The sequence below is a fragment of the Aristolochia californica genome, unplaced genomic scaffold (assembly GCF_029961685.1).
Source record: "Aristolochia californica isolate CCGP_79_NKW_82.1479 unplaced genomic scaffold, dmAriCali1.0.hap1 SCAF_11, whole genome shotgun sequence".
Classification (NCBI taxonomy): Eukaryota; Viridiplantae; Streptophyta; class Magnoliopsida; order Piperales; family Aristolochiaceae; genus Aristolochia; species Aristolochia californica.
In genome coordinates, this window is record NW_027181782.1 from 30,077,650 (window position 1) to 30,094,038 (window position 16,389).

At 37.7% G+C, this 16,389-nt stretch overlaps 1 protein-coding gene across 2 annotated transcripts in view; it reads left to right on the forward strand.

The window, feature by feature from the left end:
* The window catches only part of LOC137944734 (protein GRIP), a 44,510-nt gene extending 31,884 nt beyond the window's left edge, over positions 1-12,626 (forward strand). For both annotated transcript variants that reach the window (XM_068790460.1, XM_068790461.1), the window contains 10 exons: positions 7,214-7,347; positions 7,450-7,547; positions 7,643-7,762; positions 8,598-8,625; positions 8,756-8,814; positions 10,389-10,460; positions 10,692-10,739; positions 10,920-11,025; positions 11,798-11,856; positions 12,083-12,626. In XM_068790460.1, the coding sequence (XP_068646561.1) occupies positions 7,214-7,347; positions 7,450-7,547; positions 7,643-7,762; positions 8,598-8,625; positions 8,756-8,814; positions 10,389-10,460; positions 10,692-10,739; positions 10,920-11,025; positions 11,798-11,856; positions 12,083-12,187 (829 nt within the window). In that variant the 3' untranslated portion in view covers positions 12,188-12,626. The remainder of the gene's footprint in view (positions 1-7,213; positions 7,348-7,449; positions 7,548-7,642; positions 7,763-8,597; positions 8,626-8,755; positions 8,815-10,388; positions 10,461-10,691; positions 10,740-10,919; positions 11,026-11,797; positions 11,857-12,082) is intronic.
* The last annotated feature ends 3,763 nt before the right edge of the window (positions 12,627-16,389 follow it).

The following is a 16,389-nucleotide window of genomic DNA, read 5'->3' on the forward strand; positions in this document are numbered from 1 at the left end:
TATCTACAACATAGGATGATGATTAAAAAGAAAGTTGATTTATTTCTAGAGCTAATCTTGCTTCTAATATTGGAGAGATTTCAGCAATACAATATGAGAGTGACTCTGGACATATTAACAAAGAAAATTACAAAAGATGTCGGAATGTGAGACCAAAAGGGATAGGAGCAAATCCTTAACAACAAGAGATTGAAGGTTTGCTCCTGTTCTGGCAAACACATTTGCTGCCGAATTAGCAGATCTCGGAATGTGAAACCAAATACAAGAAAATTAAGCAATTTCAAGAATCTCCCTAAAAGAGTCCCAATGGTGCCACGGGGGAGAGGAAGCATACTCGCACCAACCAATTACCACCTTTGAGTCTTCTTCAATATGCAAAGGGCCACTACAATTGTCTCAGAAAAAGCGAAGCCCATTAAGAAGGCCTTGCAAGACTCTAGACATATTTCAACATACATTACTTTGAAAGTGGTTGTAAAGATCTGAGGAGTTTGAAATGGCATTATTAAAAATATGCCCCATTTTAATAGAAGCAGCTGTGAAGAATGCAGCAGACGCACATTGATTAAACAAACTTGTAGACCACAATTTGAACTAAATTTAGTAGGGAAAAAGAAAATCCAATTGCTTAGACAATTTTTCTCAATGCTTGTGTGTAAGGGCCTTGTGAGACTCGTTTTTTTTTTAATGTGGAGAGGATTTATGTCAAGGAATAAAATGGCTTAAGTTGGAAGCATAATCTTCAGTCACCAAATTGTTTCTCTGATCTCTTGGCTAAAGTTGTTTCCTGACAACTCATGTTTGTTGAGAACTCCTTTGCAATATTAGGGCCTGGTCTCCCTTCTTGCTTGTAACTTGATTTATTATCAATGACAGCCAATCACTATTAAAAAATAAAAAAAATAAAAAAATAAACTTGAGAGAAGATCCGGTGCACAACATTAAGGGGGAGGACTTTTCATGATTTAGGAGTCAGTTATAAAGGGAGAAAGTTGCTCATAGCCACTTTCTGGCAAGTGACTTCTCTGCTAGGGAGTCAGAATTATTGTTTGTGACCTGTGGAGCATGCTGCCATGAAATGCACAGAGGGATCAAAGTTCTGAAATCCCATTGTACACACGCATCAGTCACCACCCGAAAGTACTCTCCTTTGACATTTAGGAGATGACAATGGAGTCCCATGCAACAACGAGTGGGATGAAGAAATGCAACACATTTAGTTTGACAACTTTAAGTAAAGCTCTGCATTCTTGCTTCATCTGAGTCACTAATCTCTAAGGCCAGAGAAGGCAAGTGGAATAGAACCCTTAATTCATTGATATCAGTTGGGCTCAGGTTCCTCAAAGTAGCTGCTGTCCAGTTCTAATTTTAATTGTCCATGTTGCGGGAATGAGGAAACGATGCCTTCTGAATACCTTAAGCTACAAAGCCATTTTTTTTTTGAAGAAGTGTGTGAATAGATTAAAAAGAGAAGAGACCTAGGTCGGAGGGCCTTCCTCCACAACAAGGTGTTGGAGTGAAATGCACGCCTCGGCCTGGGTGTTTGCCAAGTGATTGGCAGAGCGAGGAATGTGCTTCCAATTACAATTCAATTGAGAAATTAAATTACATATTTCCGAATGCATATCCTAGTGACTCCACTGGGGCCTGATGGATTTTGCACACCAGTTGATAACCACTTTTGAGTCACATTCAATGCAAAGTGGACCTGATAGATGATTTGAAAAAAAATTGATTCCGTTCAGCAGTCCGGATAATTCAGCTGTTGTGGAGTCAGAGTTACCAAGGGGGCCCGCATAAGAGAAGAGGAGATCGCCATTTGCATTGTGAATAACTCCACCGTAACCCGCCGGACCAGGGCAACCGAGAGCACTCCCATCAAAGTTAAGCTTGAAATGGCCCAGTGGAGGTGGGGTCCACATAGCCATGACCGGTGGGCGAGAGGGCTGAGAGAGACCAACAACTAACTTTCAATTTTTCCTGAAGTCGGTGCTGCTAAAGTTTCTGAATTCTTTTCGGTTAAGGAACCAAATAGATACTTGTCCCGATATTTGCTCAGACAGAACTTCAATTGGGGAAGATTTGAATTTGAATTTCCTCCTGTTTCTTTCTTTTTGTAGTACCCATAGGATATGCCCAATACAACATGATATAATCATCTTTCCTAATTTTGGGAATTTGGAATCAATAAGTGAGAGGATAGTAGCTGATAGATTTGCAGCAGCACAGTATTGGAGCCCAATTTTATTTAAAAGGGACGTCCAGATCGAATGGGCAAATTGGCATGAAAGGAGAATGTGGTTGGTTGTTTCTGGGGCAACTTTACAAAAAGGGCAAAGTGGGTCTTGGATTTGGGTGCCCCTCCAGATTAAAGAATCAAAGGTAAGGATTTTAGGCGATCCAAATGAAAATTTTTGCACGTGGCAGGGCAAGGAGGTTCCAGGCTGAGGCCGTAGGGTGTTTTGGATGGGCTGTAGATGTGTTGCATAGGAAGTTGTAGGCAGAGGCAATGGAGAAAGACCCTTTTGAACATGGTGTCCCAATTAAAGTATCATTTGTGTTATTTGGTTTCATTACGGGAAGGCTATGAAGGAGATTTGAGGCCATAATGGCTTCAGGATCAGAGAGATGTCTTCTGAGGTTTAAATTCCAATCCCCACTGTTTGACTAGATATCTGAGATGAAGGCATCAGAATTACCTGAAAGGCCAAAGATTGCTTCATGGCTATTTTTGAGACAGGATTGGCCAATCCACCAATCATTCCAGAATTTTGTTGAGGTACCATTTCCGATCTAGCACTTTACTGCATTTTTGAATTCCGGAAGAAGTCTGACGATTTTTTTCCAAGCAAGGGAGAGAAAATAGAAATGTCCCCCCTCGATCCACCAGCCTGACTGCTTGTTAGCTTTTGCCGCAACAAGAGCTCTCCAAATTAAGGCAGGATAGAGATTGAATTTCCAGATCCATTTAAGGAGTGCAGAGTTTGTAGTGGTAGTATCCAAAATACCCAAACCACCTAGAGATTTTGGTTTGCACACTTCCTCCCATTTTACTACATAATATTTTTTCTCCCCATTTGGCCCTCCCCAAAGGAATCTTCTTTTTAGAAGCTCAATTATGTTCCTGACTGAAGCAGGACAACAGAACATGGACAAATAGTAGTTGGGAATTCCATGTAAACAAGATTTAATCAGAACCAATTTACCAGCTTTTGAAAGGAATTGCCCCCTCCAGGAGGCCAAGCGCCTTTCCAAACGCTCAATGACAGGGTCCCAAGAAGCCTTAGAAGGGAGCCAAGGGGTCAGAGGGAGTCCCAAATATGTTCCAGAAGACATCTCGATTTTGCACCCAAGATAGCTTGCCATTGAGCTAAGCAAACTTGGCTCGATGTTGAATCCCGAAATGGATGATTTAACCCAGCTGATTTTTTGTCCCGATGAGATCTCAAATAAGCTAAGTAGGGCACTTATGTTGTGAATTTGGCTAAGGGAGCCTTCGCAAAAAAATAATTGTGTCATATGCGTATTGAAGGAGGCCAATGTCTTGAGCGGGATCAGAGGAGGTAGGCCTAAGTCATCCTGCCCTTTTAGCCAATCGGACCATGGCAGCCAAGTGCTCCCCAATGAGTGTGAAGATAAAAGGAGAGAGAGAATCTTCCTGCCTGATACCCCTTGTACCTTTGAAGTACCCGCATGACTTGCCATTAACTAGCATAGAGTATGAAGCATTTGAGATGCAGCTTCTCTTCCAGAATCTCCACCGAGTGGTGAAGCCCATTTCACCAAAAACGTGCTCAATCAGCTTCCAGTTGACCCTGTCAAAGGCCTTCTCGAAATCTAATTTGATGACAACTCTCGGTTGGTCATCTTATTCTCTCACCATAGAATTACAGGCCTTATGGAACTTCAGTTTCTATGATATGGAATGATTCAGTTGTTGGCTCAACGGGGAGGGGAGAAGTAAAAAAAGTGATGAATGATCTTATTGAAACTGAATTTATTTAAGGGTATATAAAGGGGAGATTGGTTGCTCTAAGATTAGTTGATCAGATAGACTAAAATTGAGTTGGAAGAGGATATTGGATAAGGTTGTTGTCGGTCTGAATAGTTGGCGTGTGCTTCTACTAAGCAAGATTTGTAATGATCTGCAGCCGTTATTTTAAAAGAAATAGGAGCCAGCAATGGAAATGGGAGTGAGGGAGCAGTATGTTACTGGGAGCATCAATTTCAAGAGCGCAATCTTGGGGAGTAGTTATCAAAAGATTCCAAGTGCAATGCAGATGGATGGTAGGCAAGGTGCAAAGAGCATGAGTGAATGTATCAGAATCTTTCCCTATCACCTTGTTCAAGCCTCATCAATAGGGTTTATCATGTGTTAACACAACCAGTTGGATTTTTTATCTGAGGGTAGAGCAAGAATTCTCCTTTTTATTTTTTTCTTTTTCCTTCTTACTTTTGGGGTAGAGGAGGAGGAGGAGAAGGTGGGGGGTGGGGAGTTGAGTGAAGTCTTGGCTTCAAATCTCACCAAGGGTCTTAGGGGGGTATGCACAGTGGGCAAGACACCATATCACCTAGCAGAGAACTGCACAAAGCATGAGAGAATGTATCAGAATCTTTCCCTACCACCTTGATCAAGTGCGTCTATCCGGATTATCAAACAACCTTCCCATTTTTTATTGGAGTATGAGTGTGTATGAGGAGGAGGAGAAACAAAGGGAAAGAGGAGGAGAGGGGGAGGTGGTGTTTGTTGGGGAGGCGGCTTGTTTATGTGAAGTCTTGGCTTCAAATTTCCCAAGGGTTTGAGGGGGGGTGGGGGTGTGCATGGTGGGCATGGTGCCGTGACACCCAGCAGCAAAATGCACAAAGCATGAAAGAATGTATCAGAATCTTTTCTTGTCACCTTGGTCAAGCACGTCTATAGGGATTATCAACAACCTTTCCATTTTTTATCGGAGTGTGTGTGTGTCATATGACAACTTATCACAATTCAAGATCCCACTTTCCCTTGTCTTTGCAAAGGAAAACATGTTTCCTTCCCAAGAGAACACACTCTAAATGATAAATAAACCTTCTTAGACAGTATGCTATGTTGAGCATTAGTACTCGGTGGCGTCATGTGTGATCTTTTTTTCATTAGGGGAAAATAGAAGGCGCGCGGGGCCACACTCGCAGGCACCAAGCATGTTTGCACGCAGCCAGCAGCAGGCTTGCTATCTGGCTGTTTCCTTAGAAATTCGAAATTTAAGTTTCCCACCTATCCAAATGAATTGGGATTAGGGTTGTTTGAGACAAATAAGGGCACATGGGATATCGTTCATTTGAATTTGAATAAAAGGGGATTTGCTTTTCTTATGTGGCAAATTCTCGTTGGAAGGCTTATCCTTAATTTGCCTATAGATAGGCCTTGTAAACCTGATGTATTCATCTCAAATTCGTGCAAAGAACACCCCCATTACTGTCATGGTTCAATTCTCTTTATTTTGGCTTTGTTTCCTCTTGAAAGTAAGGCTTACTAGCAAACTTTTCACCCAAAGTAAGTTAGGCCGCATGCTGAGGGGCTAGAAGCCATTCCTTGCTCAATCTAGCAGTCAGGTGAGTATTTAGTGTTTATTTTCCTCTATCCGGAGTGTTTATTTGTTTGAGTTATGTGAGAAGTAAATTCTTTTTCTTTCAAATTGTATGACCAACTCTCTTTCATTAAATTCTGATCCCACTTTTAAGGACTAGAAATGAGACAAGCAGTCATAAGCATCCTTCATCCGAGCTATTATAAAAAATCAAAATAGAGAGCTAAAGCTGAGCCTAGCCTTGTTTGGCTAAAAGAATTGTTGTGTTTGAGCTAAATCATAGTGCTTGAACTTAGCTTGCTGAATGCAACTTGACTGGTCAGACAAATCTAGCTCATAAAGAGAAGTATTCGGCTTCTTGAGCAAGAGTTCAAGCACAAGCCTGCTTGAGCTGATCTACTAAAACTTTTATGCATTTTGGCATGTTTACTGCTCTGGAATCCCTAGGGGAGAACGACTAGCTGTTTCTCAGAGAATAGACCAAGAATCCTGTATGATTAATCTTTTTGGCTCTCTGGATAAAGTTTTCTACAGAAGCTAATCTTTTAGTGTTTTGGATGGCTAACCAAGTTTTTCTCCAATTCTGGTGGTTCCTAATTCTGGGAGGTAATTTGGCCATTCAGCGTACTGGATGAAAGGTATTCAGACAGATTCCTTCACAAGAGAACCATGCACAAGCTTCAGTTAACTTGATAAGCAAAAGATTCCAAAATATCACTTGATGGTTGTGGTTGCATCTCACCATAATGTCGACTCGTTACTTTAATTTGAGGCCTCTCATCTGATCTGGGGTCTACTTGACTGGCCTTGAAAAAGTTTCATCATTGGTCCACATTGTAGAGGAGATATGTAGCTATATGCCAGGGGTATTTTCACCTCAGTCAAGGGCATGTTGGAGTTCATTATGCTATTTCATGGAGGGCTAACTAGAAAAGCCTAAGTATTTTGGTTCTTCAAGAGTTCTTTCTTAGCATACAATGCTTTCCCCTTTTGGAGCGAGGTCAAACATGTTCAGATGTTCAGGGGCTTATTTGCTGGAGTCATCATCTCATTTGTAATAAAAGCCATTAAAAGAGAAATGTTTTGGAGATATCACTGGTGATGGACGGGTTAGCTTTAGTAGATAATGTTGTATTCATTATGTCATACCCGTCATCTTGTCTGCATGCAGTATGATCTTTGTATTTATCTCAAAATATTTTTAGCATTTATTCTCAGATCTTTCAGCAGAAATCTGAGGAATGCTCCATATTTTTTGTTAACAGTTTTACCTTAATCGACCTTTAGCATTAGCATGGACAATGATGATCCCCCTTTTAGTATCTTTGTCTGTTTTTGTTGAAATCAAGACACTGCAAGGGACATGCACACTTCTAGGTCTCCAAGTCTGCTAATGAACTTGCTGATTTCCTTGCTAAAGATGGGGTATTAAGCAGCATTTTCTGATTATTTCTTCTTCTAGGTCTTTGTCTTTGGTGATTTTTGCTGTTTTCTGTTTGGCTGCTGCCTTTTTTGGGACTTTACATATAGTTCTGTGTTGCTGATGTATTCCTATTCCCCATCCTTCAATAAAATTCTAACTATTCAAAAAAATTAGTACATTAAAGGAGTTTAAATAGCAATTTCTACTGGGCACTTCATGTCAGAGATGCAGCTCTTACTGATGCTGAGCAACGGATTAGAAGAGTAGAAATGAAGCTTGTGTCTGCTAATACACGATACCTCTCAGAGAAAGAAGAATGGCAAAGGAGCATTGAAAAAGTAGAAGAAACATGGCGATGTGAGTTCTCTCCGCAAGCTAAATGTAGAAATCTGTTCTTATTATGTTTCAGTTACATTTTTTAAAAGACTGAGACTGAAGTGTAGCTTTATTTATCTCAAGTGAAATATGAAACACTAGAGGCTCAAAAGAATGAGCAGAATGCCAAAGATCTTCAAATGGAACTAGAAGAGCTCAATCTACTGCAGAAAAGATTACAGGTATTCTTTCATTTGGTTCTCTGGGTTCCCCAATTTTACACTTACAATAAAATTCATGAGATAAGTGGTTGCTTATTGGCTTTTGGACTCTTCAGGAAGAGCATAACTCCTTCCGCGATCTTGCTGATAGGATGATGGAGGATAAGGACAAGGAAATATCAAGATTGTTGGAAGATAACAAGAATCTCCACCAAACTTTGGCATCCAGACCAACAGTATGTTCTTATTATGCTTTAGACTTGTCAAATATGACAATCTTCTTCTTAAATGTAAATTTTACGAGTAATGGTTATACATGATCATATTAAAATTTTGATCTATTCATTGAACTTGTTATTCATAAGTCATTGCTTCTATTTAAAGAAAATGCTTGCTTTTTTGGGGGCTAGTTGTGAGCTATGATTTTTCACCTTTGGAATTTTAGATATCTTTGTTGAATTCCGTACTTATGTTGTATATTATCTTCAGTACATTGTGCATCTTGGGATTTGGACTTTCTAATTTTTAGGCACGATTTAGATAACTAATGGGTTACCCGAAAAAAGAAAGAAAAAACCAAGTGATTAACAGAATATCTGCAAATCGATTTGGCTATCTGTTTTTTCTCTTTTTTTATGTAAGAAAGGATTTAGACATTTCTACCCTTCATAAGTTATAGCAACTAGGGCTACTTGGGTCTTTTTGCCCATGTTTGTTTTAAGTATCTATGTAGGGTTGTAATTAGGACATTCGAATGAGAATGGCTCCAGTAGCTATCTTAGCTCTACCCTGTTCCCTAATTGTGTCCTTAGGGTTTCAACAAGGATACCCTTGATTTCTCAATGATTTGCTGCGTCATATTAACACCACCAGCCCCATCACCCCCTGCCTAAAAAAATTTAAAAACTCATTCTTTTTTTCATTTTTTTTATTTCTTAATCCTTCTGATGTCATGGTTAATTTCTTTTTTAATTTTATGTTATGTCAGTCGTTAATTTCTTTTCCATGACAAGTACCCTCATACTTGTATTTTCATCATTAACAACTAAACTACTTAATTGCTGATGACAGGCTGGCCACGTTGGCGATCAAACCTCCAGTAAGTATGAAGTTGCTAATAAATTAATAGTTCCCTCTTCCAGGTTTATTTGGTTGGGGAATAAAGTTCAGTTGCATGTATGTTATACCAGTTTTCACTGAACTTTCTCTCATCCGCAAATATTTGCTAGCTCTTCTTAAACAGGACACAGAAGCATCGAGTATTGAAGCAGCCGAACAACAGATTTTGGTACTGTTATTTCTGTAACAAAAAGTTCTTAAGTTCTATTTTGAAAAAGATCAATTTTTTTTTACATAATTCTTGCTTTGGTTTATTTAAGACGGACACATGTAGAATAATTTATCTAATAGAGATTTGTTGTTTAAATTTGTGAACTAGGCTCATGATTGTCATTCCCAATCTGCACTTAGTTGGAGTGGTATGTGTTAGAATCCATGTAAGGATATGTTGGTCATTTCACCAACCAGTTATGCACCTTGTGAGATAGCAGTAGGCTAGGTGTTACATTAGAAGTATAATTTTCAACTTTGATAAGATTCTGAGCAGTATTCGAAAAATTATGAGAGTTTAAGCTATGAGGGATATTCTTGTAACTTTGCTAAACTTTTCACTAAGTGATATTTAATAGAAAGGGGCTCTGAGTTTTTCCCTCTTAAGTGCAGCTCCACGCACTGTTCTCTTCTCCTTCTTTCTCTATTTTCTTCTTTTTCTCTCTTTTTCTCCTTAAAGTTCACATTTTTACAGTACGTGGACCTGATCAAGCTAGTAACCAGAGAGGATGCTAAAATGTAACTCAATTTTTTTATTTTTGTTAAGTGAAGAGAAGTGCCACAGGCCGATGTTCTCGCTTTACTTGGACAAGCTAGTTGTAACTGATTGGCAGGCCAGCTAGTGCTCATCCACAGCTGTACCCTCATGATAGAAGTCCCTGGTTGAAAAAGAACGAACAGTTGATAAAGGCAATCCCATAACCTGCTTAAATCAATACAGTTGTAGAAACTATGGCCACACTGCATGACTGGAAGGAACTTATATATAATCTAGAGAAGATGCTTGTTAAATAATATTTAATAGTGTATTAGAAATAATATTACTTGTAAGTTGGTATTTCTCCGTTCAAAAAATAACATTAATTAAAATTAAATCAGGAAACAAAACTGTTAAATTGGACAATAAAAAATTTCACTTGAACAGAAACTATTGCATTTTCCACTTGTTTGTTAAACCCTGCTTGTGATGGACATTATTCTCTCCTTTCTTTTTTTCCATGCATTGTTGTCCTTCCATATTTTCCCCTTCTCCTGACTTTGCTTACCTCCTATGAAATGTTGCCATGTTGTTAAACTAACAAGTAGAACTCTCATAAGAATTCAAATTAGCAATGCTCTGCTAAATTAGTCTGATTTATCCTTATGTTGGTCTTATGCAATCTAGTGGCTGCGTAGTTCCTCCTTTCAATGTTACTATCCATTTTGAAACAATATAAGTTACCTCACAACAGAAAAACAAGATATCTGAAAAAGATAACACAGTTTACAATCTTATAGCCTCTGGCTGAGGACTCTAGCTCCAGCTTCCTGTGGGAGAAAGAAGCTTCTCAAAAAGCTGGAAAGCTTCAAAACTATAACTCTGCTTAAGGTGTTCCTTTGTCTACTAGGTGTTGAGACCTTTTAGCTTTATGAGATTTATATTGATATTCTATTTTGGGGATATACTTTGATGTTCCTGATTTATATTTTGACATAGTTGTAGTTTCCAAGCCTTCTTTTGTCCATATTTAACTGACAAATTTGGACATTCAGATTTTGGCAAGGCAACAAGCTCAGAGAGAAGAAGAACTGGCACAATCACAAAGGCATATTTTAGCGCTACAGGTAAGCTTCTTTATTGCCAAACATGGTTTGGATGTAGTCCTGCTTATGAGAGTAACTCAATTATATTGGATGAATATTAGCTTTCCAATGCAATGTTATTCTCATCTGCACCTTAATAGTCTGCCTAAAATCTGGGTGCATAGATACTAGCAAACATGATTCCGAAAAAAGCATGTATGAACCATCTGAATAACAGGTTTTATTAACTGTGTCTTACTGTCTTGTCTCCAGGAAGAGATTGAGGAGCTTGAACGAGAAAATCGTCTTCATAGCCAACAGGTGCAAAATATCTTGAGTGCATGTAGCTAAAACCCTATTTGTTGGTTTTAATTTGATTCCTTTTTATGTTTGATTTGGTTGTTATCTGTTTGTTTAGTCACTCTGTATAAGCATATTGAATAAGGTTAAAAAAAAAATTCATGGATCAGCGGATCATAACTTGGTGGTTGGTGCTTTTAGGAAGCAATGCTGAAGGCTGAATTCCGGAGCATGGAAAGGAGTCAGAAACGTGAAGGTGTTGATATGACTTACCTGAAAAATGTGATCTTCAAATTGCTTGAAACAGGTATTTTCGAGACATGAATGCTCATAGGAATCTGGTTTACGTTTTTCTGATGTTGTTGCATTTGAAAAATTAATAAATGGCTTTTTGGTGAGTAAAGTGAAGAGCTCCTCCCCTCCTCCACCTTTGTACATACACATTTTAATTAAGTATTATAATCAAGGGGTATGTTTGTCATTTTACTTATGGGTAGTTTGGTCAGTATGCCTCTCTCTCTCTCTCTCTCATAGGTTTGTTCAACATATGGTTCTGTCATATGTTTTCTAGTTATTTCTCTTAGAACTAAGTTGTATTTCTATAATGCAAGAGGGGTATTTCAGTCTTTTGGAACCCCTAAGTTAAAAGGGTATTTCAAACTAAACACCTAATGGTTGCACCTCTCTTACAGCGATCTCTCTTCCCTTTACTTTCTTCTCTCTTCCTTCTCTGTCTATTTATCCCTAGTTCTCGTACTTATATTACATAAATACAACTGTTACAGATTTTGCTGGATTGATATGCATTTTGAATTGCAAATGCTTATCAGTTTCTCTTTCTCTATGTCATGGCTTTCATGTTTCTGTACTTTTTATCCTTCTGGAAAGCTGCTTCTTCAGAAAAAAGGGTTATACCTTAGCTTTCTGGCATCAAGTGAGAGAAGGAACTTTTTCTGTGTATAACATGAAATTGTATTGTAATTTGTTAATGTTAATGAAAGCCTCAAGTTTGAAAAAATGATCAGCTTCTGGAGTAATCATACTTATAGAGGGTTGACGCAACAAGTCTCTGCTTTCAGGTGAAGTGGAGGCTCTGCTTCCTGTGATTGGGATGTTACTGCAATTCAGCCCTGAAGAGGTAAGTCTGCAAGATTTGTGCAATAGCTGTATAGATACCTTGTCTTGAATAGTTTTTAGCACTCCTGCTGAAGAGGAGCACAGAGCTTGGGTCCAGAAAAGGATAAACCCCCATAACTTACAGAAAATGCTAAAGGATTTTATGCTTAAATCTCAACATTAGAAAGTGTTTTCTCCTGTTGAACCTTTATCCTTCATCTTATCATCACATATGCAACTTCTGTCAGATAAAAAAGTGCCAACAAGCATATAGTTCCTCATCCGAGGGTCCAGCACCAGCTGATGGTGTATCTGTGCCGCGCTCTCTCTTCTCAAGATTCACGTTCACGTAGCAGTGGAAACTGCAGCAGTTGAAGGCTAATCTTGGTGCACCAAATGAAGCTGGAGTCTTTTAGCTTGGTGAAAGAGTTTTTGTCTGACGCAGAAATCATTCGAGAACCAGAAGAAACTTTCGCAGGCAGTAATTGGGTAAACATCTACAGAAAACAAAACATGCGGTAAAGTCATCCTCTTTCTTTCCTCTTTTTATGATATTCAATATTGCCAACCCACCTCATGTATACAAACTAGCAAATGGAAAAATATCAGGTATTGTAACTGTGAGCATGAACGTAGGACTTCAGAAAGCCACTTTTTTGTATCTATGGGGTATTACGCATACAGGCGTAAACAAATTATGTGATGTGCACTGGAATTCAAAGGTCAGAACAAGGCCCAATTCTTTTTTTGTCCTCTCGGTTCAAGAACATCTACTGTCAAATGTTATGGATATACGTGAACCATCGGAAAGGAGACACAAGATAAGGTACCTTAATTGTGCATGCTCTGAATAGTTTCCATTTGTACAATACCTCAAGAAAGAACACAATAAAAAACCAATCAAAAGCATCCAGAGGGAAAATCCAAGGAAAGATATGAGACATGATCCTTTCAGCAACAACAAGCCAGGAAGAAGATTATTGAAAGCATCTCTGATTCCTTTACCACCAAATGCCCCAACATATAAAAGAAAAGTGCACTTTAAGCATTGTCTTTCCCAGCATGGGATGAGGAAAAGCCATTGCCATGGACAAAAGATTTTCAAATGTTGACGACATGCAACATGATTCTCTAAACGTATTGACGTAATGGGTTCAAATTTTCCAATAGAAATCACAGTGAATCAACATTTGATCAATGCTCTCATCAAGCCATCCACACAACAAAAAGCAAAACTTGGAAGGACCCAAAACCTCATTTTACCTATTTGTTAGTAATTAAGATTTTCCTACATAAAGTAAACAATTTTTTTTTTCATTGGGAGGATAAGATAGACACCATGTAGAGGATACAACGTAATTAGAAGAGACAGACTTCAATTTCTCACAATAGGATGTAACAAAGAATTTACCATCAATTTGGGGGCACCAAATTAATTTATGAGTGAGAAGACTTGAGGTACAACTACTCAAGTTCCTTAAACATATTACAAACATCAAGAGGTTCAAAATCATTGAAAGGTCATCTAAAGAGGAGGTTTCAATCAACATATTGAAAAGGGTAACAAATGAAACGACGAAAAAAACAAAGGCATCATAGTTCCTAAATAAAGTGTAGAAGCATAGAAAACGCCCCACTGAGAGATAGATATATAGGACAAAGTATTAAAATGTGATGAATATATTTTTGGTATGATAGAAAGACACATAGGAGCCATCACCAAACAATCACGATGCATTAGGAGTACCTATCCTTTGGGTGACAAAAGAACACCATAGAATATTTGGGTATGCATTCAATCTCCGACACTACTTAGATAAAAAGGCCAAGTTGGTTTCACGAATTTGTTGGATTCCCAATTCAAGATTTATTCAATTACAGATTTCAATCCACTTGACTTAAGTATGCTTAAAGCCATTTGAGGACCCTTTTCCAAATTAAAGTCATCACCTTCTCAAATTGAGTTACTATGCTTACCGAGCAGTGTAAAAAGGATAGGTAATATTAGACCAATGGTACAATCATGTTGATCTCCATTATTTTAATTATAATTAATTGGGTAGCTTGAAAGCGTGTTACTAAAGGTGTTATCAATGTTTTTTAAACACGTCTTATCACATATATATTATGAGGTATATGGCAAAAATTCAAGACAAAAGAACAATCAATCAATTGCCAAGTCAAAACCCAATGCATAAACACATTGAAGATTGTTATTGAGAAGATGAAGTTATAAAAAGAAGAAGAATGAAGATTTGAAGACTAGAGTCAAAGTAAAATAGAATATCAAGAACTCTAGCATCTAAATAGATAGCCAATTAAATTTCAATTTTTAAGCACATTTATTTTATGGAGTTTTACAATATAACTGTTTTCAAAGTCGTGTTTAGGCAAAGCATACTAATGTTTAAAAATTTGCCAGAGCACCTTAGGATAATTTTTGTCATGCTTAGAGACCATTTCAAAATACATGCAAATAGTGTGATCAATTATACTACTCATCATAATCGATCATCCAAAAAGCAGTGTAGCAGGCAATATAAAGCATAATTGATCAACCTGATTGGCTCGATCGATCATACAATATCCTGCCAGAATGAGCTATAAAGCATGATTGATCATACCAAGTCCAAGCATAATGACCTATATAACTTGATCGATCATGCCAATTGACTTGATCAATGTGTCTGCCATCATTTTGGTAACAAGCCAAAAAATGTGGTTAGGAAACTTATAAATAGAGTCCTAAACAAATTAGAGACAAACTCTTGAGCTTATATTGACATATCAAACCTCTGAAAAAGTATTTTGTGCTTCAAAATCTCTTTTTACCCTTTTTTTAAGAGAAAAAAGATGGTGTTTTTTCAATTCCCTCTTCTTCTCTCAAAATTTCCTTGCATAGATAGTTTCATCAAACACCAAACAATTTGTATCACTCTCCAACTAGAAGTTGTAAGGTTTATTTTCCCTTTTGTATTTTTATATACTTTCTTTGTAGAGGTTCTTTAGTACTATAAATCTAGATCAATTGGCATTCTAGAACCTGTAATCTAGAAATGGAGTGCCCACTAGACCCAAAATCTAGTTATTTAATTGAATCTCTAGGGGAGAGATTGATTTACGTAATTTGGGATTATACATAGCTTAGAGAATGTCTGAAATCTCTTTGTATTTTCTAGCTAATCGAGCATATTACTGAAATTTTCCCGAGCAAGGGTTCTTGAGCAGTAACTACCGATAGGGGAACATTGAGAACAAAAAAATCATTCTCCTATGGTTGTGTGAATTCACTTTAATTTTGATTATCATTTATTTTTATTTCACCTTGTATGAATATTGGACTTTTAATTTTAAATCTCAACTCACTCCCCTCTTGAGAAGTCACCTAGGCCAACAGGCAATAGGTTGGAATGCCTGCTAAATAGGACTAGATGAGTGTCAATTGTCAGCCTTGGAGATTATTCAACTTTCCATGTTAAGAGCCTGCACAATAACTTCTCCAAAACTAAGTTCCAGAGAGCTTTATTCATCCTTCCCAAAAAAAAAGACAACCCCAAACAAATGTGTGGGATATGACCAGGATTGTAGCCTTGGCCATTAGCATAATATTCAGCTTGTCTTGGGGTATATTAAAACCATAAAGGGTGGTAGTTGATTATCTACCTAGATGCTAATTCCATGATGCTTAGACGTGCTTTTGTATTTTTATGAGTGAATCCTCAGTCTCCGAGTGTAAAAAACCATTAAGTCTGACAATATGGCAGCGAGATAGACCCACTAAACTCTATGTGGTGCTTTCTATAAACAAAGACTTAGTGCACCTTGATCTCCACTATCCTTCTTCTTGATATGACTTCCCCTTCTTATTCAAGACTATCGTGCACTTTCTAGCACCATTTATAAAATGTTGAAAAGCAGGCTTCTATTTATGGATTTGGAAAATCATTTATATAGCACTGGAAAATGGCTTAGCCATTAATTGTCACATGCTACAGTTGTTTTTGTGGTTTATTATTTGTTCTTCTCTAACCTTCACTTGCATTTCAATCAAAAGTCCTAATGCAACATGTCTTTCGTATTTCCACAACAAAACCGCCCTATCATTGTAACAACTCTAGGTCGAAGATGAAGATTGGGTTATTCAAGATGAGAATTTCTTTTATCAGGGTAGAGGACTGTATTGGCTAGGCATTTGACAAGGACAACGGGTAAGCTTGGCCTAAAAATGATTTGATCCATACATCTCATTCCAAACATTATTGTATCATTAACAAATTAGAAAATAGGGTTATCCAACTTGAAATATTGGACTACGCCAATTATTTAGCCCCCAAAGCTCTGTCCAAAAGCATTTGGATTACTAAAATATCTTTTTACTCCATAGTGAAATAGTTTTCCAAGAATCCCACGCTAAAGTTCAATCAAACACTTCAATGGGAGAAAGTTCAACACTAGTTTATGTAACTAACTAAATGAACTCCCTTCAATGGGAGAAAGTTCAACACGAGTTTATGTCACATTCTTCCTTATGTCACATCCCTCCAAATTGGAGTTT